Source organism: Alexandromys fortis, unplaced genomic scaffold, assembly GCF_014885135.2.
Source record: "Alexandromys fortis isolate MF-2015 unplaced genomic scaffold, M_Fortis_MF-2015_v1.1 scaffold_7, whole genome shotgun sequence".
In the NCBI taxonomy this organism is placed as follows: domain Eukaryota; kingdom Metazoa; phylum Chordata; class Mammalia; order Rodentia; family Cricetidae; genus Alexandromys; species Alexandromys fortis.
In genome coordinates, this window is record NW_026067920.1 from 6,789,379 (window position 1) to 6,815,392 (window position 26,014).

At 45.0% G+C, this 26,014-nt stretch overlaps 2 protein-coding genes across 3 annotated transcripts in view; one reads left to right on the forward strand and one right to left on the reverse strand.

The window, feature by feature from the left end:
• The window catches only part of Ccdc157 (coiled-coil domain containing 157), a 14,836-nt gene extending 12,590 nt beyond the window's left edge, over nucleotides 1–2,246 (reverse strand). The window contains exon 1 of one of the 2 annotated variants that reach the window (XM_050141317.1): nucleotides 2,110–2,246. The gene's annotated coding sequence lies outside the window, so the exon portion shown is untranslated. The remainder of the gene's footprint in view (nucleotides 1–2,109) is intronic. The other variant, XM_050141316.1, reaches the window with a different exon arrangement.
• A 110-nt stretch (nucleotides 2,247–2,356) lies between these two features.
• On the forward strand, nucleotides 2,357–24,807 carry Sf3a1 (splicing factor 3a subunit 1). The gene is made up of 16 exons (XM_050141315.1): nucleotides 2,357–2,505; nucleotides 5,838–5,959; nucleotides 11,394–11,601; nucleotides 12,547–12,804; nucleotides 15,367–15,441; nucleotides 16,962–17,112; nucleotides 17,977–18,170; nucleotides 19,013–19,130; nucleotides 19,556–19,741; nucleotides 20,431–20,552; nucleotides 20,656–20,901; nucleotides 21,418–21,625; nucleotides 22,065–22,219; nucleotides 23,370–23,471; nucleotides 23,586–23,657; nucleotides 24,322–24,807. Exons 1-16 carry the CDS (start codon nucleotides 2,443–2,445, stop codon nucleotides 24,421–24,423), a joined length of 2,382 nt encoding a protein of 793 aa, XP_049997272.1. The 5' UTR covers nucleotides 2,357–2,442; the 3' UTR covers nucleotides 24,424–24,807.
• The last annotated feature ends 1,207 nt before the right edge of the window (nucleotides 24,808–26,014 follow it).

Consider the following 26,014-nt stretch of genomic DNA (forward strand, 5'->3'; position numbering starts at 1 on the left):
CCCCCCCCCCCCCCCCCACACACACACACCTCTACTTCCCAAGTGCTCTCATGACAGGTGTGCACCACCAGCCCCTACAAGTGATGCTGGAGAGTGAACTCAGGGTTTTGTGACTGCTAGGAAAACATTCTGCTGATTAAGCTATACACCAAACCCTTAAACTTTTTTTTTTCGAGACAGGGTTTCTCTGTAGCTTTGGTGCCTGTCCTGGAACTAGCTCTTGTAGACCAGGCTGGTCTCAACTCACAAAGATCCGCCCGCCCGAGTGCTGGGATTAAAGGCAGGAGGAATGCAAGTTCAAGGACATCCATGGCTATAAAGTGAAAATTGGGAGGAAGGAGAGAGCCTTTAGGAACCACTAACTCCCTGCAAGCAGTGTTGCCCATAATACTCACATACAAACAAATACATTTGACTCATATCTCCCATGTGTTGACTTGGCAACCGCCTCTGGTGAGACAGTGCAGCCCAAGAGATTTTTTTTTTTTCCAAGAGATTTTTTATGTCCCCAAGTGAAGTGGAGACAACAAGGAAAACAACAACATGAGGTAACCTGGATTTCTTTCCAGGGAAGAACATGAAGGAAATAAAGTGAGCAAGAAGTTCCAGTCTTGGGAGAAGCATATTCAGGAGACAAAGCACTGAGTGCAAAAAAAAAAAAAAAAAAAAAATCAATCAATCTGTTTACTGGGGCCATCTTGGATACCAATTCCCATGAGATTCTGGGTCAAAACAGCAAGAATATTCAAAGTTAAGCAGACACTACAGCTTGGGAGGACAGCACTTGCTTAACATGTCTGAAGCCCTGGGCAAGCCATCAGCACCACAAACATGTATGCACACAGAATACCCAAGGTTACTTTCTATTGATTCTTTTAGAAATAGAGCTTATGCAAATTTATAGTGTGCTTGTGAAGAACATGTGACACGCGCTTTGTCATTCCTAGGTCTTGAGTGAATGATAAACATGAAGCTACCAGCTCTGATCTGCCCCTGTGACCACAGAGGTTATGGCTCTAAGGGAAGCAACACTGTTGTTACAGGGGTAGCAGCTCAGAATGTAATTTGAGGTTTTCTGACTCCCAAGGAAGGACAGGAGCCTTTCTCTCTGTTCAACCTTCAGTCCTCCCTCTCTCAAACAACTAACACTGTGGTTGAAGACCGTGCTTATTTCTCAGGCAGACTGAAGCCCCTGAGGTTCGGTCACTACTAAGAAAGTATTTTTAAAACTCTAAAACCACGTACAAGACAATTGCCAATCTCTGACCCGAGTTAGCTATTGTCTGGACCCTTTAGGACATGAAAGTGACACAGTAAAGACATAGTAATAAACATCAGATTAGTAGAGAAAAATGGATTCCTCCCACACACACACACACAGAGATTTTTTTTCCCTCGTTAGTATGGACTCTTACTTCGTGGTCTTCACCACCAAATAGCTTGCTCTAAGGAGCAAATGATGCATTACCTGTAGTGTTTGACACAGGATCTAGCTTGGAGTAAATAAATGTCCATCTGATCCTAACTGTCCCTCTTCTGCATTAACAACAGTGAAATAACCAGCTACCGAGGGGATGGAGAGGGACCTTGGGCGTTTTGTTGTTGCCCCATTTCACAGGTGAAGCGAGGCAGGATGAACACAGAACCCTCTTTCGGTATTCGGGAATTGGGAGAGGAAGGGGAATGGGGACCTAGAAGATCTCAAGAGAGCAGAGACGGTGATTTACTTCTCCGGCAAGCGAAGAGGCGTGGTCTGCAGGCCGGCGCAGGTGGGAGTTTGAAGAACAGCTGTGATTGGAGGAGGTCGGGCTTGAGGGCGGGGCTATGGAAGTTAAGGGTGCACCTTAGAAAAGAGGCCAGTGGGAAGAGAGACCCCAGGGAGTTGCGGGCTTGGGCTCTGTAAGGAGGGATCCGGAGGAGGTGGTGCTGAAAAGAAAAAAGGGACTAAAGGTGTAGTTAGGTGGGACTCTACGGCAACAGGTCTAATGGGAGGAAAATTCTTCATAATGACAGGCCAAGCAGGAAGGAAGACTGGAGTGGAGGGGGCTTGGCAAGGTGCGGTCGCAGGGAGCGAGAAGCGGCCAGGGCCGCGAGGGGAGTTCAGCTCACCTGTCTCCGGCGTCGCAGCCTCAGCTCTGTGTCTGGCCGGCTCACAGAACTTCCCCCAGGGCGTCGGCGGCTCCTGGGATCCCTCGAAACCCTTAGCAGCGCGCCCAGACCGCTGCCATGGCAACAGCGTAGCGCGCCGCCGTGCCCGCGGCGGGTTGGGAAGTGCGCCACGGCCGGGGGGCGGGGCCGGAAGTGTGTTCACTGGCTTCCGCGGCTTTCCGCTGGGTCGCCGCCATCTTGCCATTGCGTTGTAGCCTTCGTGTGGGGAGCTTAACCTCACCGCCGTACCGGTTGTCACCCTGAGGCGGACTGGCAGCTCTGAGCGTCGCAGTCATGCCGGCCGGACCCGTGCAGGCGGTGCCTCCGCCGCCGCCAGTAGCTACCGAGCCCAAACAGGTACCGCGCCCCGTGCTCCTTAGCCCGCTACCCCGGTGTAGGCCTCGTCCCTCCCCTCCCGCGCGGGCGCTGCAGCACTCCTGCTGGAAGCTCAGGCAGCCCTGAAGGACTTGGAGGGACTGCAAGTCCCAGGAGTCAACGCGCTGCATTGCCTTCTGGTCCCAAAAAGCTCCCTAGAACCGGAATTCTTAAAGAAGCTTGCGGACTTGCAGCTTAGGCTTCTCCTGGGGGCTTATTAGAATCACGAAGCCTCCGCTCTACACCTTATTTTAACCCGATCCCAAGGTGTTTCGTTCAGATGTGAGAAGCATTGGGCCTGTCTGTTTACTGTGGCTTTTGGGCCTACCGGTCGCTCAGCCTTTGTCCAGTAATCGCTAATTTCCTAGATTGCCTTATGTCTTTTTCGTTTTTCCCAAACACCTACGAGGTGCTTTTCCTAAACCGGACAAGGATCCAGTCTTCATCATTGGAGAACGGATGAGGCGTAACCCCTGCCTTAAGAGAGAGTCCAGACTAGTGAAAGTACAGGCATGCATGAACACTCAATGTTTATTTTCTTTGTTGGTGTAAGTGATAAAATGTCAGGCAGCCTTTAAAAGCTCCCAAGGCTGGGCCCATGACACTCGTCAGTAATCCCGGCATTTGTGAGTCTAAGGCAGGAGGATCACGAATTGAAGGCTAGCTTGGATTACAGGGCGAGACCCAAAAGCTAACAGATTGCTGAGGTGGAAGTATGTGGGTAAATAATTGCAGTTAGGTCGGATACAAATAAGCCATGAATTTAACCAGCACCGCTTGCTGGAGCAGAGGGGAAATGAATGTGCGGAAAGTCCACAGGAGTGAGAGGTGAGGGGCTGTTTTGCAGGAAAGAATAACAAGGAAGAGTGATGGGGGAAAGGAAATTAGTCAACATACACTGATCAGGCACATACTATCTGCTGATTGTTGCTTTGGGTTCAGAATACAATCCCAAATATGACAGATAAAGCCCATGTCCTTTCTCCAAACGTTTACGTATTTGTATGCTTGTGTATTTTCATCGGCACTGGGGAATAACAGATAAGGTGATACCAAATAATAGTTACGCCACGGTAGAGTCAGGTGCTCCCTCTTTTCTCAAAGGTACATGAACAAGTGTGGCTCAAGTACAAATTTGGGATAATGGTGGTAGGATTTGAACATGTCTATGAGGACAGTGGGAGATAGTTTAGGCTGGATAGTGCCGTTTGTGTTTCAGAAACATAGACTTGCAGTGCTGTAAAGAGGGGGACGAGAAACAGTTAACCGTAACCCAAAGACACCGAGGGTTTGAGGGATGGGCAAGTGTTTGTCCCAGAATGGTGTTGGCACAGGCTCTCCAGCCAAAGTGATGTGCTAGAATCCTGATTCTGTCTGGGGGCCAGGCACAAGTTTGTTATTCCTGTGGTCTGGAGTAAGAACACTTCAAGGTTGGCATCAGGATCCTAAGAGTTAATAGGCTTCAAGTGCCTGGGGTGTACTTTGTGTTTGGTGAATTAGGGAGGCTCAGGAGACTTGGAAAACCATTCTAAAGCTTGGTGGTATTCAAGACTTGTCTGGGAGATTGATGTAGGCAGGATTTTTCAGCCTAAAGTAGGGAAAGGAAATGTAGAACATAGTTCTCAAGAGTGTGTGGCTGAAGACAGAATACTGAGAAGAAATCGTAAACCATATGTTTAGAGCAGTGATTCTTGGCCTTCCTAATGCTGCAGCCCTTTAATGCAGGTCTTTGTGCTGTGACCCCAAACCATGAAGCCATTTTTGTTGCTACTTCATAATTGCATTTTGCCACTGTTATTAATCGTAAATATCTGATATGTAGGATGGTCTTAGGCAGCCCCTGTGAAAGAAAGGGACGTTCAACTCCCAAAGGAGTCGAGTACCACAGGTTGAGAACTGCTGGTTTAGAGGTTTCCAGTGTATAGGTTAAGAGGTAAAATGTAGAAGACAGAAGACAAGGCTCCCGCAGCTGCCAAGAATATTTGAATTGAGCAATCAGGAAGCAGAGACAGGCGGATCTCTCTGAGTTTGGGGCCAGCTTGGTCTATAAAGTGAGTTCCAGAACAATCAGGGCTGCACAGAGAAACCTTGTCTCAAAAACCCTCTAAATAAATACATAAATAAATAAATGAAATACTTGAAGTAAATGAGATGGAATAGAAACTGGTAATGTTCAGCTGCCAGAGGAAGAACAAGGGGAAGGCAGCAGCCCAGAGGAACATGAAGATGGAGGGAATCTCAGTTTTTTTTTTTAAAGATTTATTTATTTATTATGTATACAACATTCTGCCTCCATGTATGCCCACACGCCAGAGGAGGGCGCCAGATCTCATTACAGATGGTTGTAAGCCACCATGTGGTTGCTGGGAATTGAACTCAGGACCTCTGGAAGAGTAGACCGTGCTCTAAACTGCTGAGCCATCTCTCCAGCCCCCCCCCTCTTTTTAAAGATAAAGTATTTTTTTTTAAAGATTTATGTATTATGTACACAACATTCCTTCCATGTATGCTTGCATGCCAAAAGAGGGCACCAGATCTCACCATAGATGGCCACGAGCCACCATGTGGTTGCTGGGAATTGAACTCAGGACCTCTGGAAGAACAGTCAGTGCTCTTAACCTCTGAGCCATCTCTCCAGCCCTGGAATCTCAGTTTTTTAAGATGAGAGCCCAACTCTTAACTGAGAGAGGAAGAAGAAGCTGCTGGATAAAGCATTAAAGAACCGTTGGTGTCAAATTCCATTGAAGCTCCACAAACCATTTATGTATTTAACAGTGGCTAGGTTTATGGAATTGGTGGATAAAAAGTGGACAGTTAAGACAAAATGATCTATCAGCCAGACTTTTTTCTTCTTCTTTTTTCTCTCCTTTATTTCTGTTTGTGTTAAGTATAGAACCTAGAACCTCATGCAGGGTAAACACATTAAACTACTGAGCTGCTCTTTGGCAGACAGTCATCAAGTATTCTGTGCTAGACGCAATACTAGGTTCAGGGCTAAAGACATGGCCTTTTGGATGCTAAGGATATAATCAGTTCCTTGTTTAGCATGTGTAAGGCTCTGAGTTTCAGCCCTATGTCAGCAAATAAGCAAAAAAAAAAAAATTGTGTATCTGATCACACTAGTCTGCCTGTCTGAAGGGTAGCCAAGAAAGCCATTCTTTTCCCTAGCTCTTGGGAATGGCCCCATAAGTATATATAAGAAGTCTGCAGGACAAAGACTATTGCCAGCCGTGTCTTGGAGAAGTGCTAGAAGCTGGTTTATGATAGCCTAACCCAAACCAGGAATTTGAAGATCTTTTCTTTTGTTTTCACAGCCAGTTGAAGAAGAAGCAACATCAAAGGAGGAATCCACTCCCTCCAAGCCCGTGGTAGGGATTATTTACCCTCCTCCAGAGGTCAGGAATATCGTTGACAAGACTGCCAGTTTTGTGGCCAGGTAACAGCTGCTTCTGCACAGTGGGTTGGGGAAAATTGTAACATAAAGAAAGGGCTTTTGAGTCAGCACAAAGGCAGTATGATTTTTTGTTTTTATGTTTTCTTGTTTTTCTTTTTCAAGACTCTGGCTTAGGCTTGTTAGTTCCTCCAAAACTACAGTAGGGCCTGGAGGTGGGCAGTAAGCAGGACTGGTGTCTTTGACATGTAACAGCAGTGACCACAGTGAGAGCCATATCCAACTATAATATAGTCACCAGGAGTTTCAGCTTCCAAAACAAGCCTGAGGGAATTCCTGGTGGCTTCTTTTCCCTGATGATGTGTATGCTGTGTTTGGGCTGCTGACCAGAGGAGATAGAAGGCAGAGTTGATCATTCTCCTTGTGTAAGGAGCCGTATACAATCACTTGAGGTGAGTCAGAAGCAAGCTGATAGGACTGAGTAAAGCTCAGTTATGTTCTAAACACTTCGTTAATCTTTCTGGGCAGGGAGGACATTGGTCAGGCTTTTCCCCAACCTCTTCATCCTACATCCTTAGATGTAATCTTCAGGCCCACTTGACTCCAAAGGCCAACACATCCCACAGATATATCCAGTCTGCAGATGTTTTGTTTGTCTTTAGAATCTTTCTTAAAAATGCCTATTACCACGCTTAAAAATGAAATGATTTCGCAATCTGTCTGGATTTCTGGCTTTTCTTGAACTAGACTGCTTATATGAGTACTACATGGCCCTGAACAGTGTCTAGGGGCATATGCTGTGTTAGGCCCACATTCATAGTCACTCCTCTGAGGAAACGTCTCTACCACCTTGTATCATTTAATAGGTGTTTCTTTCCCAACTTCCTACTCAAGTAAAGAGGTTGTTTGACATCTTTCGCAGTGTCCACTCCATGAGAGTTTATGTCACTTTAACTTAGACTTTCACCTAAAAACTGCCCTAAAATTAGGACATTAGGTATTATTATGTTTAGTTGGCTAATGTTTCATAGCAACATTAATGCCTTTGCCATTTCTCCTGTGATGTTAATAATTGGGAAAAGGGTGTTGCAAAGGGAATAGGTGCAATCTTACTGTCAGGACAATTCCTGCCAGCTGTTGTCACCTTTTCCTGTTTCCTTCTGCTCTTAGCATCCTTTTTTGGATGTGGTAATACCAGCACGAATACTATAATGTCTTGATTTTTCTTGCATGCTAAATTGTAAACATTTCCTACACTACTCTATGATTTCCCTCATGCTGGATGCTTTCTATAAAGAGGGATGCAGGGTGTTGAGACTATGTTTTCTTGAGATTGTTTCCAGTCTTTCCACTTGGTCAGTGAAGCTGTAAGAAGAGTTCGAACATTGTTTTTTCTTCTTAGATGCTTTCTTTAGAAGAAAATCCCATGTGAAACATTAGTGGCTAAGAGAGTGTTAAAAGAAAAATGCTAAGGGCTGGGGAGATGGCTCAGTTCAGTAAAGTGCCTGTCATGAAAGTACAAGATCTTGAGTTTGTATTTCTGGTTCTCATGTAAAAGCAAGATTTAGTGATACGTATTTCTGGTAACCGCAATACTGGGGAATGGAGACTGGCAGATTCCTGGAGCTTGCTGGCCAGGAAGTGTATCAAATTATTGTGCTTCAGATTCAGTGAGAGACCTTGTCCCTTGCCTCAAAAACTAAAGTGGGGCCCGTGTGTTGATGCACTCTGAAGACAGAGGCAGGTCAATCACTGAGTTTCAGGCCACCCTAGTAGCATTTCAGGCCAGCTAGACACTATCGGACACTATCTAAAATAAATATATAGATAAATTTAAATAAGGTGGGAAATGATAGACACCTGATAGCATGTCAACCTCTGGTATCCACAGGCTTGTGTGCACACATGTATGCAAGTGACTTTCCAATAATTGTGTCATGCTCTGCTGCCATAGACAGAAAAGCACGACTTAATTCTCTTAAAAAGAAAAACCCATCACTGTATAGTGATGCACACCTGTAATCCCGGTGGTAGTGAGGATTTGGAGACTAGCCTGGCTACTTGGTGAGCTCTATTTCAAAGAAAGGAAATAGGAGCTGGAGGAGTGGCTCAGACATTGGGACCACTTTCTGCTCCTACAGAGGACCTGAGTTTGTTTCCCTGCACCCATGTCAGGCAACTCACAATCTGGGTAACACACATAGACACAAACTATATTTTTGGAAAAGGAAAACAAAATGGATTAGATATTCCTTCAAGTCCCCTAATTATGTGAGGCAGAGGTAAGTGGGTCTCTGTGAGTTCAAGCCCAGCCTGGTTTACAATGTGAGCTTTAGGTCAACCAAGGCCAAGATCTTGTCTTAAAAAAAAAAAAAAAAAAGATATAAAAAATAAAAAGGTTAGCCGGGTGGTGGTGGTTTATGCCTTTAATCCCAGCACTCAGGAGGCAGAGGCAGGCAGATCTCTGAGTTCGAGGCCAGCCTGGTCTACAGAGGTAGTTCCAGGACAGGCTCCAAAGCTACAGTGAAATCCTGTCTCAAACTCCAAAATAGGTAGGTAGGTAGGTAGGTAGGTAGGTAGGTAGGTAGGTAGATAGATATAGAGGAAGATAGACAGACAGATAGATAAAGGAAGGAAGAAAGAAAAAGGTTGATTGTCTAGCTTAGTGATGGAGTGATTGTCTAGCTTAGTGATGGAGTGAGTGTATATTTTTATGTACAAAGATATGAATTCGCCGGGCGGTGGTGGCGCATGCCTTTAATCCCAGCACTTGGGAGGCAGAGGCAGGCGAATCTCTGTGAGTTTGAGACCAGCCTGGTCTACAAGAGCTAGTTCCAGGACAGGCTCCAAAACCACAGAGAAACCCTGTCTCGAAAAAAAAAACAAAAAAAAAAAACCCAACCCCAAAGATATGAATTCTATCTCTAGTGTAAAAACACCACTGTGTTTATAAGATGGGTTTTTAACCATGGCAGTCATTTTTGTAGACATTATAAATGTGAACTTGGGATGGCTCAATGGGTAGAATGCTTGCTGTACAGTATAGGACTTGAGTTTGACTCTCTAGCACCACATAAAAGGTGGTATGTGTGTGTGGGTGATTGTAACCCCACCCCTGGTGGGTAAAGATAGGCAAATTCTTGGGGCCCACTAACTGGCCAGCCTGCTTAACCATAATGGTGAGCTCCAGGCTCAGTACAAGACCCTGTCACAAAAAAATAAGATGGAAAATTGTAATCGGAGGTTTCTCTCCTGCCTGCCAGTTCCCAAATAAGCACTGAGAGGCTTAATTTTACTTATAAATGCTTGGCCAAGGCTCAGGCTTATTACTAGCTATCTCTTATATTTAAATTAACCCATATTTCTTATCTATGCTTTGCCACAGGGTTCATGACTTGTTACCTTATTTTTTACATGTCTTGTTTCCTCAGCAGCTGGCTGTATCTCTTCTGTATCTCTGCTTGGATTTCCCTCCTTGCTATGTCCTACCTTGCCATAGGCCAAAGCAGCTTTATTTACCAACCAATGAGAACCACACATACAGCATATAGAAAGACCATCCCACAGCAGAAAATGATAGAGAAGGTTATTCAGTGTCAACCTCTGGTTTCCCTGTGAGCACTAGTGAGCATATGCATTCATATTCATTTCCTCTCTCTCTCTCTCTCTCTCTCTCTCTCTCTCTCTCTCTCTCTCTCTCTCTCTTTCAGAAATTGTAAATAACATCACGCTTTGAAATGAAGGGACAGGTCAGGATCTTGCTCTGGAAGAGCTATATTTAGGTCTGCTCTGCTAAACCTGGTACTCAGGAGCAGGCAGCGGGTATCTGCAACCAAATCTGACTGAGATCTTCCCAGACCTGCATTTTTCTGTCAAAAAGCTAAATTGGAAATACCTTTAAAAAGCCCCACCAGCTGGGCTGAGTCAGAGTCAGGCTTTTCTGCTGAAATCCATTCCTTATGTTGGAAGATCTAATTCTAAAATTAGCAGTAAGCCAACTTAGAGCACTGGAATTTCCTGGAATAAATACATCTGCCTTCTCATTATATCTTTCTAACTGTTTCCTGATGTGTAGAGACTATGGCTTAGGCAGCACTGCAAGAGACAACCCAGACCCCCTTTTCTAGAAGCCATTAGTCTCTCTGGGCATTTTCCAGACGTGGTGACCTGATTTAGTGGGATCCAAATCAAATCTGTGTGTGGTTTACATTACATAGGGAGGTAGGAAAATGCTTCTTTCCAAAGCCTGAGGTTCTAGTTGGACTAAAGCCCCTCCTAAGAGGCCAGTCATCTCAGTGTTGGTGGAACTGCCCCTTCTAGGCTACATAGTAGTAACAATCCCCTTTGTTTGCAAGCCACTGTATTCAAAAAGTCTTGAGCATTTCCTTAATCACTACTTAAACAAATCTCAATAATGCCTGGAGGTATATAGAGAAAGTGATATTAGTGAAAATCAAAGCAAGGAATACTTTGGAGCCTTGACCTTTGTGAGACTAAGTAGTGAGCAGAAACTTGAAGGTGTCTATATCCTGTGTCTTTTTAAGACTGTGTGCCTTTAAGCTGACACAGATGTTATATGTAAGTATGACACCTGGAACTAGGTTTGGTGGCACACTTAGTGGCACCTGGAAGGTAAAGGCAGTCAGATCAAGGGTTCAAGGCCAGTTCTTAGCCTGGTCTATGTGAGACTGTATCTCAAAAAATCCAAACCAAAAAGTTATGACCGCTTGAGTTATACCTACTGGGACTCTTAAAAATTTGGATTCCCCATTTTGTCATTGTTCTAGCGGATTGATTGCATTTCTTTTGTGTGGGTATATATCTGTATGTGCGTATGTGCACAAGCATACACACACGGATCAGCACAAGTTGTGAGAATTAGTGCTTTTCCTTTTACCATGTGGAACCAGGAGATCAAACTCAGGTTGTTCATCTTGTCAGCAAGCACCTTTACCTACTCAGCCATCGCACCATGGCTTTACCCTGTATACAAAATATATAAATCTTGCAGAGCCTCGTGAACCTTACAGAGAATTATTTCCTTTGTGGGCCTCCCAATAATAAATGAAGTTACTTTAAGCAGTGTTTGGACAAGCTATTAACATTTATTAGCTGTTTTAGTTTTTTGTTCTTTGTGGAGCTGGGAACCAAATCCAGAGCCTTGTATGTATTAGACAAACATTCTACATTTCTGTCACATCCTTAGTCAAAAATGTTTTATTCTAAGAAAAAAAACAATTGTTCAGCTGGTTGTGGCAGAGGAGCTTAAGGGATGACTGGTGAGAGTGGCCAGGCCCACATTGGCAGATAGCACTGACTGCTGATTCCTAGTTACTAAACGAGGAGCTCCAATATACCAGGGATAGACTGGTTTTGTGAGTGGGTGGTGGCACAGATATTGATACGGATGGAGGTTTGGATCTGAGTTATCACAAAGGTTGTGGTATTCATCATTTGATGTGTTAACTTTTCCCCACAGAAATGGGCCTGAATTTGAAGCCAGGATCCGACAAAATGAGATCAACAACCCCAAGTTCAACTTCTTAAATCCTAATGACCCTTACCATGCCTACTACCGCCACAAGGTCAGCGAGTTTAAGGAGGGGAAGGCTCAGGAACCCTCAGCTGCCATCCCCAAGGTTATGCAGCAGCAGCAGCAAGCCACCCAACAACAGCTGCCCCAGAAGGTTTGTAGCGCAGCCCCTCTTTGTGGGTTAGGGAGGAAGCAAGTTTGGTGGGCATAATTAGCTCTGCTGTCCACAATCACCAGGGACAGAATAAAGTTACCCTTGTCTTTCAGAATCACTGATAGTACATAGTACTTTTTGAGCACTTGTTGGTCAAGCTCTGTGCTCTGGGCCCAGATCATGAAGAGCCCAGTGGAACAACTGTTTAACAGATGATGAAGCTTAGGCTTGTCCAAATATGATTTATCAATTCAAGGTGTGAGTTAGTTGTAGTGTGAGAATAACGTTTTGGCCTGGATGAGCTAAAGGAGGTGATTTAGCCTTGTACCATTCCTTCCCTTTTGTTTGGGCGGTTCCAGTACCCAGTTTGTGCTGGGGCCCAGGAGTGTTGAAGCCAGCACTAGTCAGTAAAGATAGAAAGTGCCAATGCAGTTTGTTTACTGTGTAGAACTGGCCTGGTCTCTTCATTTTACACAGCTCCCAGACTTTTGTGGGAAAAGCAGTCTTTTGTTTAGCCATGAGAAAAATTGAAGTCATGTTTGAAGACCTTGCATTTTGATTGCTGCTTGTAGGGCCTAAATTTCTCATTGTAAAAAACAGCCATAGTATCTATTCTGTCTGCCTCGTGGTTCTCTTGGAGGTCATTGATGTACTTTGTGCAATGGGATTTACTACAGAACACATGGGTCTTATTGTATAGCCTCTTAAGTTAGATTTTACAGCCTGTTTCCTTTGTATTTTTGTCACCTCTTTAGGCCTTTAATTTCAGGATGGGAGCAGAGATGTAGCTACTTGAAGCAGTAGTTGGGTGAGACTCTAATGCCCTTGGGTGCCAGTCTTTTCATAGCAAGTCCCAGTGATGCTCAGTTAATAAAACATTGGAGTCTTTGGCCATTCTGCAGAGTTAGTTTACTTCTCTTCTGTTCTTATTCAACGCTGTCTTAGGTCCAAGCCCAGGTGATCCAAGAGACCATAGTACCGAAGGAACCCCCTCCTGAGTTTGAATTCATCGCTGATCCCCCCTCCATCTCAGCCTTCGACCTGGATGTAGTGAAGCTGACAGCGCAGTTTGTGGCCAGGAATGGGCGCCAGTTTCTGACTCAGCTGATGCAGAAAGAGCAGCGCAACTATCAGTTTGACTTTCTCCGTCCACAGCACAGCCTCTTCAACTACTTCACAAAGCTGGTGGAGCAGTATACAAAGGTGCTGGGTTGGAGCAGAGGGTAGTGTCTCACACTGGGAGTATAGCATTCACTTTCTGTCAACAGGACATTGCTTTGTGGGTATCTGGGCAAATGTGAATCCCAGCTTAATGTAAAGTGTGTGTGTGTGTGTGTGTGTGTGTGTGTGTGTGTGTAAGACTGTAGGTGCTGCCAGGTGGTGGTGGCGCAGGCCTTTAATCCCAGCACTTGGGAGGCAGGGGCAGGTGGATCTCTGTGAGTTCAAGGCCAGCCTGGTCTACAGAGCAAGTGCCAGGACAGGCTCCAAAGCTACAGAGAAACCCTGTCTCGAAAAACCCAAAAAAAAAAAAAAAAAAACTGTAGGTGCTTTTGTGTCTTTGCATGGAGCACACTTTGGGTCAGAGAACAGCGTTCAGCTCTCTCCTTCCACTGAGGATCAAACTCAGTACAGCGGGTTTGCATAGCATGTGCTTTTACCTGCTACACATCTCATAGACTCTAACTCTTGATTTCTATTGTGCTTTTTGTTTGTTCTTTTAAAGACAGGATCTCACTGTGTGATTCTAACCTAGTTAACCTTGAACTCACTATATAGATCAATCTGGCCTCAAACTCAGAGATCCCTGGGATTAAAGGCACACCTCCCTCCCCCCGACAGCAGCTTCAGTCATTATCTCTTTAAATCTTGTTATTAAGGAGACGAGTTTATGAAGCATTATTAGGTGGCCATCTGCTGTGTGACAGGACTAGCTGCCTTTAGGTGTATTACATTTTCACTTGTCTACTGTATGGCCTGAGAAGCAAGCTCTTTCTTTATATAGTCGCTTCCTGTTACTTAATTTAATCCTCGAAAACTTTAGTGATGTTTCCCCAGTTTTCACAAGCAGAAATGGATTAAGAAAGATGATGATTTTATGGGGCTACAGTTACACCTCAGTGGTTGAGTACTGTTCTAGCATGGATTCTATTAATTAATTAATTTTGCTCTGGATTAAGTGCTGGATAAAGACCAAAAAAGGAATGAAATGCAAAGTCATCAGAATGTCTACAGTCTCAGACTAGTAAGCAGTGTTGTTGAGATTCAAACTTTTGTTATTTTTACCCAGTGAAGTAATTTATACTAGGAAAGTTCAGTATGAGTTTACTAACATTGAAAACATGTACAACATATTCCCATTTGGCCCTGGTGATGTGTAGCCTGGGTTACAAACTGAAACCGTTTTGTTTGTGTTTTGTTTTGTTTTGTTTTTTTGTTTTCTGAGACAGAGTTTCTCTGTAACAGTCCTCGCTGTCCTGGAACTTTCTTTGTAGACCAGATTAGTCTTGAACTCACAGAGATCTGCCTGCCTCTTCCTCCTCCTATGTGCTGACATTAAAGGCATGAACTATCACTGTCCCACTTTGAAATTTTGTTTAGAACAGAATCTGACATGGAAATCTGGTATTTAAAATTAATCAGTTAGCTGGGTATAGTAACTAACACTTCTAATGCTAGCTCTAGGAAGACTGGGGCATGAGGATTACCAGGAGTTCTAGGCCAGCCTGAGCTCTTTAAGAGACTTTCTGCTTTAGAAATCAATTTTTTTCTTTTTTCTTTTTTTTTAAAGATTTATTTATTTATTATGTATACAGTGTTCTGTCTGCATGTATACCTGCTGGGCAGAACAGGGCACCAGATCTCATTATGGATGGTTGTGAGCTACCATATGGGTGCTGGGAATTGAAGTCCTCTAAAGAACAGACACTGCTCTTAGCTGCATGCCATCTCTTTAGCCCCCTAATATCAGTTCTAAGTAAGTCCTGGGTTCAGTTTGAGCTGCTTCCATAGTTAGAAATCTTTAGTCTCTATTTTGTTACTTTTTTCTCTCCTTCTCTAAATTTGGATATTGGTATTGACTCATAATTGAAGGCACTAGTCTCTACTCATGGAAAGCTGTTATAGCAGGTAGATTCTAGGGATAAAGGTATAAGGGGAACAAGGTAAAATTGTGTTGCTTTATGAGTGGAAGTAGATACTGATGGGACAATTGGAATGGTTGTTAGAATAAAGGCAGTCGGTGTCCTTGGTAAATGCACGTTAGACATTGGATAATGAGTAGTGAGAAGACAGAAATCTGTCTTCATGGAGTTTTTTAGTTGGGAGGAGAATACAAGTGAAGTGTCCTATGTGTTTCAGATGGAGATAGATATTCTAGATCAGAAGGCAGGGGTTGGAAATTCTGGGAAGTAGGGAGGAGGTGGTTGCAGTCTTGAACAGGACAGTAGAGAGGACTGAATGATATTTTCAAAATGATAGGAGCTCATCGGTGTCGTGTCAGCAGCCATAATGTAGCATGTTCTGGATAACCTGCCAGTGGCTTGCATGCTTTCCTGGGAATCATGGAAATGGCCTTCTCTAAAGTAGTGGTGTCAACATTTGGAGAAGGAAATATAAGTTCTAGCTGTTAAATAATTTGCATACTCTTGACATGTAGAGTTGGGATTGAGGCTAAGAATCCATCTCTTATGTTCTGTGATGGGCCTGGGAAGGCTGCTTCTTTGTTTATATTGTGATTTACTGACAGTTGCTGTAATTCTCTTTCAGATCTTGATTCCACCCAAAGGCTTATTTGCAAAGCTCAAGAAAGAGGCTGAAAATCCCCGAGAAGTTTTGGACCAGGTAAACACAGGATTTCCCACTACCAGGTACCAATGTATCAGGTTCTTTATGTGGGTTTTGTTTTTGTTTAGAAACTGTCTTTGAGGCAGTACAGGTTGACCTTCTCTAACCTTCAGGCCATGTGTATGAGGTGCGTATGGAATGTAATGACCTTCAGGTTAGGCATGGGTTCTATCCGTGGTACATCTCATTCAACATGTGAATACAAATATTCCAAAATTAGACACACTTCAGTTCCCAAAGCATCCCAGATAAGGGATAGTCAGCTTGAACCTAGTTGTAGAGTGCTGAGAAGAAAAGCCTTGTGATGACTATGAAGTCCAATTAGAAGTTTAGCAAGTTTCTCTTCCCTACTTTAGGCAGAAACTTCCTCCCAAGCAGATCCCCAGGTGAGAGATGGTAGGTGCCTTCTGAAGTCACCAGGCTCTCACAGTTGAGCAGGCATATTGGGTGGTGCTGTTTGGTTTTAACTGTGAGGTGACTGCTTCTCACACACTTAGATTTCACTGCTTTTGAAGATAACAGGGTTTCTTTTCTTTTTAATTTTTAAAAATATTTTGGCAGATATAGTGTCACACCTCTAATCCCAGAACAAGTTCAAGGCCACTCAGGGGCTACAGAGTCTCAAAAAAACAAAGCCCCCCCCCCCCAAAATCTTTGATAGTTTCATATACACTTCTATAATTTTTAGATGTCTTCATCCAACCTGCCTCTTCCACTGAAACCCTTTTTCAATAAGGTCCCCTCCTTTCTTGTCATCTTTTTGTGTGACCCTAATGCGTTTATTGGAGTTGCTTACATGGACATGGGATAAGAGATTATTTACTGGAACATGGCCAGTTCACCAGCAACTGCACCACTGCAGAAAATGATAGCCTTACTTAAGGCACCCTTAATTGCCAGTAGTTCCTCAGGGAGGAATGCCTTTCTCCATTTGTACTGGACCGCTGATAGGTCCAGTATTTTGCAGGTAACCACAGCTACCGTGAGTTCATGAGTCCAATGGCTTTGTTATGTCCAGAAGATGTCTTTTTGCTGTACATTTCCCCATCTTCTGACTCTTACGCTCTTTCTACTTCCTCTTCTACAAATGTCCACTGAGCCTTGGAAGGAGTAATGTGAATGTCCTCTTTAGGGCTGTATACCACTTTCACTTACCCTTGGCCTTTGACCAGTGCCTGCATTAACTACCACAAAGTTTAGTAAGAGGTTTCTCTGCTGAGAACTAATCATGAACAATTAACAACATGACCATCTTGCAAAAGAATAAAAAAAGGTAATAGGATCCCCCTAGGGCGTATGACACTTGCAGCCACTAGCTCTTGACAAGGCTTAAAGTACCACTTAACCAGGTTTTCATGCACTTTTGCTGCAAGAGTTTGCTGCTGTGAGTGCAGAGGCCTTTGCCAGCTCTGGTGGAACACTAGAAGTTTTCTCCTTGTGAATATAGTTGCCTCTTGGTCTGAATGTGAAGCCCTGAAGCCTCATAAGAGGCATCTTGCTATTTCCTAATCCTGTAGGTGTGTTACCGAGTGGAATGGGCCAAATTCCAGGAACGTGAGAGGAAGAAGGAAGAAGAAGAGAAAGAGAAGGAACGAGTGGCCTATGCTCAGATTGATTGGCATGATTTTGTAGTGGTGGAGACAGTGGATTTCCAACCCAATGAGCAAGGTAGGTCTAGGAGGAGAGTGCCTTCCTGTGGAAGCCAGGAAGTCTGGTGCTCCTGGGAGCAACAGAGCCAGGCACAGACTTTATTAGTGTGTTGTTTCCCTGTGTTCCAGAAGGGGAAACATTGTTCATTTGCCCAAGTTAAATGCCCAAGTTAAATGCAATTCAACAGCTGGTTACTATGTTAGACTCTCTGATGTCCTCTGCAGATAATAAAATCAGACAATTCTCTAGCCTTTGAGGCATTCACAGGACAAGGAATGCCTTTTTTTTTTTAGGAGATGACATATTAATCAGAGTTTTCCAGAGGAACTGATATAATGAATCGTGCTCTCTCTGTCTCTGTCTGTCTGTCTGGATTTATTAGAGTGACTTACAGCCTGTGGTCTAGCTAGTCCAACAATGGCTGTCTCTGGTAGAAAGTCCAGGATGCTGGATGTCTCAGCTGGTCTTCAGTCTCACTGGAATCCTGACTAGGGAAAGAGTGCCTCAGCAGCAGGATAGGCAAACCTTCTATCAAGAATGAGGACAAGCAGGCAAAAAGCAAAATCTTCTTTCTTTCATGTCCTTTTATATAGGTTATCACCAGGTGCAGCCCAGATTTAGGTTGTGTCTTTCTACCTAAAATGGTCAATCAGAAAAATCCTTCATAGGATTTTAGTTAATTCTAGATGTAGTCAAGTTGACAACCAAAATAGTCATCACACAGAGTCTCAATGTAGTCCTGGTTATTCTAGAACTCACTTTGTAAATCAGGCTGACTATAAACTCACAGAAAGTCTGCTTGCCTCAGCCAAGTGTTAGGATCGAAGGTGTTTGCCACCATGCCCAACTCAGAATGCCATTGACCCTGGCTTACCCTTTTAGGAAACTTCCCTCCCCCAACAACACCAGAGGAACTGGGAGCCCGAATCCTCATTCAAGAGCGCTATGAGAAGTTTGGGGAAAGCGAGGAGGTGGAGATGGAAGTTGAGTCTGATGAGGAGGATGAGAAGCAGGAAAAGACTGAAGAGCCTCCTTCCCAGCTGGACCAGGATACTCAAGTACAGGACATGGATGAGGTAAATTCCCCGGTGGTTTTAGCCTACCTTTCTCCTGGAGTCCAAGAGGTTGGGTGATGCTCTCCTAGTCCAAGGTTCCATTCTTTGAGGCTCAAAAGATGGTGAGCTCCGGAGAAGGCAGCCCAACACATCTTTCCAGCTCCAGCAACAAAGATCAGTTCATAGGAAAGATTTGAAAGCTGTGCCGGCCTTGTATAGTCTGTTGCTTTCCCTTTGGCTCAACGTTCCTGCTCCCAACCTACACCCTTCACCAACACTGTTAGGGAGCCATATAACCCTATGCTTTTATGCCTTCCTAGCACTTAGGTCTAAAAGATCACTAGTTCCCTAACTTGTCTAAATGTAGCCTACATGTCCTTTCAGAGATTTCTACCCTCTTCCAGCATGGCCCTCCAAGTAGGCACAGAGTCCTGAGCCAAGCTGCTTTCCCCACTCTGAAAGAATCTGTGTACTGCTTGAGAAGAAAGGGCCCCAGTGTCTGTGGGAATTGACTTTTTTTCTCCCTCCCAGCATTGCTCTGGAAGCAGCTACCATTGAGTACTAACTTGGCCCCTGTATTTCTCTTCTGTGTGTTAAGTGCCTTTGGCCTCTTGGGATCGCCTGGTGCCAACCACTGGAAATGCTTGGGAGGAGTGTTAGCACCATGGTCCCTGATGCTTTCATTCATGTTGTGAGGAAACAGCTTGGCTTGCTGCCAGTTGACCTCAGCTGCCCCAGAAGGCTTAGCAAATGGATGCTGGCTGGCAGGGGCCAAGGCTCATTGGCACCCTGAGAGTTGCCATAGTCTTGGGCTTTGGGAAAGCCTTTCATCTCCTAGGTTGTGCCACTGCCTTGCTTTTCAGGGTTCAGATGATGAAGAAGAAGGACAGAAAGTGCCTCCACCCCCAGAGACACCCATGCCTCCACCTCTGCCCCCGACTCCAGACCAAGTCATTGTGCGAAAGGACTATGATCCCAAAGGTAGGGCCTGCCTCTCAGACCTTGTGCTGCTAAAGAAAGTCCTGTATGGTCTTGTGTGTTCTTCAGATGGGCTATTTCTCCCCCCTCCCCCGAAGTTAAAAACAATTTGTTACATTCTGGCATGTTCCTTATTCACAGAATATTATATGATTTATTCACCATATTAATGTATAGAGACTTAACAAATTATTTCAACATAGGCATAGCTGTAATTTAGCCAGATGGGCTGTTTCTAGAAGGACTTGTGGTGACCCCATATTACAAGCCTCGTGGTGGGAAACACAAGTAGTCCTCTCCAGTTTCGGGTTTCTGATGTGAAGGTGGTACTGGATGAATGTTTTCAGTGAATGACATTTGAATACACCACAATCTTAACTTGAACTACCGTTCAGAATTCTCACTTAGACACCTCTGTTTTCTCTTAGCTTCCAAGCCTCTTCCTCCAGCTCCTGCTCCTGATGAGTATCTTGTATCCCCCATCACTGGGGAGAAGATTCCTGCCAGCAAAATGCAAGAACACATGCGTATTGGGCTTCTTGACCCCCGTTGGCTGGAGCAGCGAGATCGCTCCATCCGAGAGAAACAGAGTGATGATGAGGTTTATGCACCAGGTGAGGTGGAGGGTCCCATCCCCTAGCTTGCTTATGTAGACACAGAAAGCTTGAGGTCAGTGAGAGTTTGGGAGATAGGTGCAACCAATGTTAATGCAAAAGAAATCTTTATTTTCCAGCATACTGAATTCTCCAAAGGCTGGTACTGCCTGTTGATACCCCATAACAAAATACTGGCAATAGCTGGGAGGGATACTTAGTCTTTTGCTATCTTGGACAGACTTGTAATTGAAATTCTCTTCTTGAGTGACACTCACAAGTCTTATTGCCAAAGCAGCAAGATAGGGCTTCATGTGGAGGTGCATATCTTTAAACTCAGCATTCTGTAGACAGAGGCAGGTGGATCTTTGTGAGTTTGAGGTCAACGTGGTCTCCATGGAGAATTCTAGGACAGCCAGCACTACATAGAACCTTTAAAAAGACAACAGGATAGGAAGGGGGCTGCCAAGGGTTAGGGACTGGGTCTTTAATCCTGTCAGTAAGGACTGGACAAGCACCAGGTCTTTAGGATTACTCCTTCTCTGGCAACCCTCCCAAGACTCTCATCCAAAAGGATGAGAGTGTCTTATTGGAGCTGACAGTCAGCCAGTGCTGTGGATCCAACCTCCACACTACATTCTCAGAAAACTGCTGACTTGCCAAAGGGCGCCATCTTTAGCTTCCCTTTCTTTCCATTCTATTGTGTACAGGTCTGGATATTGAGAGCAGCTTAAAGCAGTTGGCTGAGCGCCGTACTGACATCTTTGGGGTAGAAGAAACAGCTATTGGTAAGAAGATTGGTGAAGAGGAGATCCAGAAGCCAGAGGAAAAGGTACAATTCCAAAGAGTCTTAGTACCTTCCCTGCCCTCTTTCTCCCACATGTGGGCTCAGTTCCAAGAGTCCTGGCAAACTGTATCTTTGCTTTCCCATGCAGGTGACTTGGGATGGCCATTCAGGTAGCATGGCCCGGACCCAGCAGGCTGCCCAGGCCAACATCACCCTCCAGGAGCAGATTGAGGCCATCCATAAGGCTAAGGGCCTGGTGCCAGAAGACGACACTAAGGAGAAAATTGGCCCCAGCAAGCCCAATGAAATTCCCCAGCAACCACCACCTCCATCTTCAGCCACCAACATCCCTAGCTCAGCACCCCCGATCACATCAGTGCCCCGGCCACCTGCAGTGAGTCAGAAGCCACCCTGTGATCAAGTGTTTTAAACTGTGGTCCTTAGGGTGGGATGGTGTCTGGGAAGGGCAACTGTTTTAGAGTATGGCCTGAATGCTAGTTTGTTCACTTGAAAGTAGAAACTTGTAGCTTTGTCTTCTACTGCAAAGGAACATTGCAATAGGGAGTGAGCTGAGTGACGAGGCAGGTTTGAGGCAAAGAAGGGCTGTGGGCTTCCTGGGTCTTTGAGAACTGGTGGCCTGTATCCAGGAGATTAAGTCAAGGTCAACCTCTTTAGTGGTACTCTCTGCCATGAGGAGCTGGTTGAATCCGAACCACCAAGCCCCAGGTGGACAGAATATCCTGGAACTCTCAGCAGTGAGTTGTTAACATGGGCCTGATGTGAGACTTCAGTCTCAGTGACAAGCATAGTCCAAGTTGTCTAACCCCCGTCTTGTGTGGCCAGTTGTTATGCTCTTGAACCTGAGCCTTGGTTTTCTGTGACTGATGTATGGGTCTCCTCCCACCCTCAGATGCCGCCTCCAGTTCGTACCACTGTTGTATCTGCAGTACCTGTCATGCCTCGGCCACCCATGGCATCTGTGGTCCGGCTGCCTCCAGGCTCAGTGATCGCCCCCATGCCACCCATCATCCATGCACCCAGGATCAATGTGGTACCTATGCCTCCTGCTGCACCTCCCATCATGGCACCCCGCCCACCTCCCATGATTGTGCCAACAGGTCAGTCTGAGTGTTGCTTTCCTATCTGTTAGATCAGTTCACAGAACCATGGCTGGTGTTAATGGCAAATAACTATTCCTACTTGGTATCCATCCAGAGGAAATCCAAACTGGAATCTAGGAGCCATAGTTATTGAGGGAGACAAGATATTGAGATGGCATAGCTAGTGTGTCTGCATCTGGTGGTCAGGTCCTTGACAGGCTCAGAAGCCTGACAGTTGACTATTTCTGGCTGATCTTGCCCTGCCTCTAGTCCTTTGCTGCCTAATTTGGGCAGCCTCCCAAGGCTGCCTGCCAGAGAACCTGCTGAGTGCCAGACTTACCAAGACAGGGCATTTCATACCTCTAAGGAGTAAAGCCTTTAAAAATCTCCCCAGTCCTGCCTCCTGGGCCTCTGCACCCCTTCTATGTTCATTGGGCACTGTACCATGTCTTTGCAGCCTTTGTGCCTGCCCCACCTGTGGCTCCAGTCCCAGCCCCAGCCCCAATGCCTCCTGTACACCCCCCACCTCCGATGGAAGATGAGCCTCCATCCAAGAAACTAAAGACTGAGGACAGCCTCATGCCTGAGGAAGAGTTCCTGCGCAGGAACAAGGTCTGTGATCTAGAATGCTGCCTCTTCCCTGGAGTATGTGGCAGCATCGTGGGTTGCCCAGGCTTCAGCTATGTTCCACTCCCTTTCTGTTGGCTTCTGGGATGTAGGTCAGCCAGAGGAAGCTTCTGTGTATGTGTTTAAGTGAGGTCAACAGCTGGGGGAACAGAAAGTTCTAGTGGTGGTGGTGGTTCTGATAGTATGGAGTCTTATAGAGGCCAGTGTGGAGATGCCAAGACAGTATCACCTAAGTGAAGTTCAGTGAAGGAGCACTAACCTAGCTGGAGGAAGTCCTAGGCATGGCTCTTAAATTCAGTTCTACCCATGGGGCTGGAGAGATGACTCAGTGGTTGAGAGCACTGACTGCTCTTCCTCTAGAGGACCTGGGTTCAATTCCCAACACTCACAATAGCAGCTTATAAACTGTCTGTAATTCCAAGATCTGACACTCCACATACAGACATACATGCAGGCAAAATACCAATGCACATAAAATAAAAATAAATCATTAAAAAAAATTTAGTTCTATCCCCAGCCCTGGGAAAGCTGCCTATTATTTTAGGATTCTGCTTAACATTCTGGACCAAGGATCCTACCTTGGCCTGCCAGTCACTAGGAAAGTTGTTAGGCTCCCACTAGATTTACCCTGTAAATTTGACAGAATTGTTTTTCCAAGACTAAGGTCTATTTTTTTGAGCACCTACTAAAAGTTCAGACTATCCTCTCTTTAGCATTCTGAGCTGCATTGAGCTCAGGCATCTTGTCCACTCTGAAGCTGAGTTGTGAGCCCAGTACTTCAGACCACATTTTTTATCCTACTGGTCCTTGGGGTTGCAGAATATTTTCACCTTAATTCCACATTAACTAGAAAACAAGATGGGTCTATTTAAGGAAGGGAAAGGAAACTGAGTATGGTAGTATACCCTTAAAATCTCAGAACAGGAGGATTGAGGCCAGCCTGGGTTAGATATGAAACCCTGTCTAAAAACCAAAAATAAAGAAATGAAGCCTTGTGTAATGTGTCACAAGCAGCAGCAGTAGTAAATGGGGCCAGAGGGATAGGAATCACTGTTTGGATAGGCCCTCTGTTAGCAGAGCGTAGTTCCTGGTTGCCTTGGAGCTTTCCAGGCATAATGAGCACTCTGTTTTTCAGGGTCCAGTGTCCATCAAAGTGCAAGTACCCAACATGCAGGATAAGACAGAATGGAAGCTGAATGGGCAGGGACTGGTCTTCACTCTCCCACTCACAGACCAGGTATGTATTGCCACCCCTAATTGGTATAACGTGCTTGAGAGCCAATGGATTAGGTCAGATGTTTCCAGCTGGTTTTAGCAACAGAATGAGTGTGGCTTTTCTTTGGTCCCACAGGTTTCTGTCATCAAAGTGAAGATTCATGAAGCCACAGGCATGCCTGCAGGGAAACAAAAACTACAATATGAAGTAAGCCAGGGTAACCCCGGTCTTGCCACTTAGGTTCCAGCATCTCTCTCATTCTAGAAACAATCTCCTGTTACAAAGTAGATGGGGAGAGACCTGGATGTGGCCATCTGAGCCCATCCCAGAAATGATACAGCTGGACTGCTGGGGCAGGTGAACCTGACAGTGCTGGACCTGATAGTACAGCCTAATGCGGGGTCTAAAAACCTGTTAGAACTGGATGGGGACCAGGCCAGTGATGTGATCTTAGTCTGGTTCTCTCTGCAGAGGGTGTATTCCATGTCTTCTGGGACTTCATCTCCTCCTCTGTAAAACGAGGGTGTTGAATTGGGTAATCACTAAAGGTCTTATGACCTGAGAAGTTGGCTGTTCGTTGGACTTGGTCATGGCTGACATCTTGGGGAGTTGAAAATTGAACCAGATGTTGATAAAGGTCCCTTATGTTTGTCAATATCAGCTGGAAGGAAGGAAGGGAAAGGAAAGGAAGAAAAGGAAGGAAGGAAAAAGTGTTCTAGAAGAAACTGAAGTTCTATAATCCAGAACTGGCCTTCCCTTAAGTCTCCATATTGCTGAAGTCTAAGTATTAACAGCTAAGCTCAGCTGTGTGAGGCTGCATTGATGTGGTCAAAGACAGGTGCCACAGCTAAGACGTTTGTCTGTTTTCCAGGGCATTTTCATCAAGGATTCCAACTCCCTGGCTTACTACAACATGGCCAGTGGTGCTGTCATCCACTTAGCCCTCAAGGAGAGAGGTGGCAGGAAGAAGTAACGAGAGATTTCTGCAGTTGAGTTCCTGCCTTGGACCTCTTCTTTCACCACTTCTTCCAGGAGCTTCTCTGGAACCTCAAGCACAGCCTGTGCATTTGTTTCCCTCTTAAATCAGTTTGGAAATTCACCTTGTTCTTAGAGTTGTTGCCCACTATCTAACCTGACATGGATAAGAAGAGCAGAGCTTTCTAAGCCAGTCTGTGGAATGACTTATGTTAGGTTCTGGATTGGAGGTTCTTCAGGAAGCCATTAGGAATGGAAAACCCAGGGCTTTCCTACTGGACAGTTCCATAATGCCAAGTGATGGTTGGCTGATAGAATATGGTTACTGTCATTGATCATTTTGTATCATGCTTTGGTCTTTCTAATAAACCTCTTGAAGCCAGGCATGACTTGCGTGCCTGTAATCCTGCCGACAGGATAATTAGATGTTCAAAGTTACCCTCACCTGTAGAGCTTGAGGCCAGCCTGGGCTGTGTGAGATATTGTGTTAAACAAAAAGTATTTTTAAAATTAAAAACAAAACACCTCTTGGACCCTCATAGAATCAGTTTAATAAGATCTGTCTCTTAACCAGTTGTGTCCACTACCTGGTGCTGTGGAGCTCTTAGGGTCTCAGCAGTCGTGGTGGTTGGGTGTAAATTTTTGCTGTCATCAATTAGTCTTTCTTCTAAAAAACTATGGGCTGGGGAAGTGGCTTGGTGAGTGTTAGAGGGAGGCTGCTTGTTGGTTCCCGGCTGCTCTCTGCTTCTTCGTCCCAGCCACCCAGAACTGAAATAATCACACAGAAACTGTATTAATTAAATCACTGCTTGGCCCATTAGCTCTAGCTTCTTATTGGATGGATGACTCTTACATAATAATTTAATCCTTTTTTATTAATCTGTGTATTGCCACGTTGCTGAGGCATACTGGTTAAAATTCTGGCATCTGTCTCTGGTGGGGTTACGTGGCTTCTCCCTGACTCCTCCTTCTCTCTCTCAGCATTCAACTTAGTTCTGTTTTCCCCACCTAGCTCTGTTTCCCTATAGCTCTGCTATAGCCCAAAGCAGTTCCTTTATTTATCAGTGGTAATCACAGCATTCAGAGGGAAATCCCACATCAGGTGAGTAAAGTGCTTATGGCACAAGAATCCGTGTAAACTGCTGTAACCTCTGTGCACTGGGAGGTGGAAGACTGAGCCAGAACCATCTGAAGCAGGCCAGTGAACAAGAGAGACCCTCTCTAAAGCTAGATGGAAGGCAAGGCCTGATGCCTGTAGTTGTCTCCACGTGTGTACAATGGCACACTTTTACATAGACACATTTCATATTTGTAAAGCATTGGGACCCTCTAGCATGCAGAATCCCACAGCACAAGGATCACAGTACCTGGTATAGTAGTTTCCTTCAGACCTGGAATCACCCATCCACTGATTGGCACAGTGATTTTTAGGTAGTGTTACATCTAGTGTGAACACAGGTTGTTCTTTAGGATGTGTGTTGTTAATTATGCCATGTCTGTGGGCATATCTAAGGGCCTTTTATTTAGTTTGCTGCTTTATTGTTGTTGTTGTTGGGTTTTTTGTTTGTTTGTTTGTTTTTGTTTTGTAT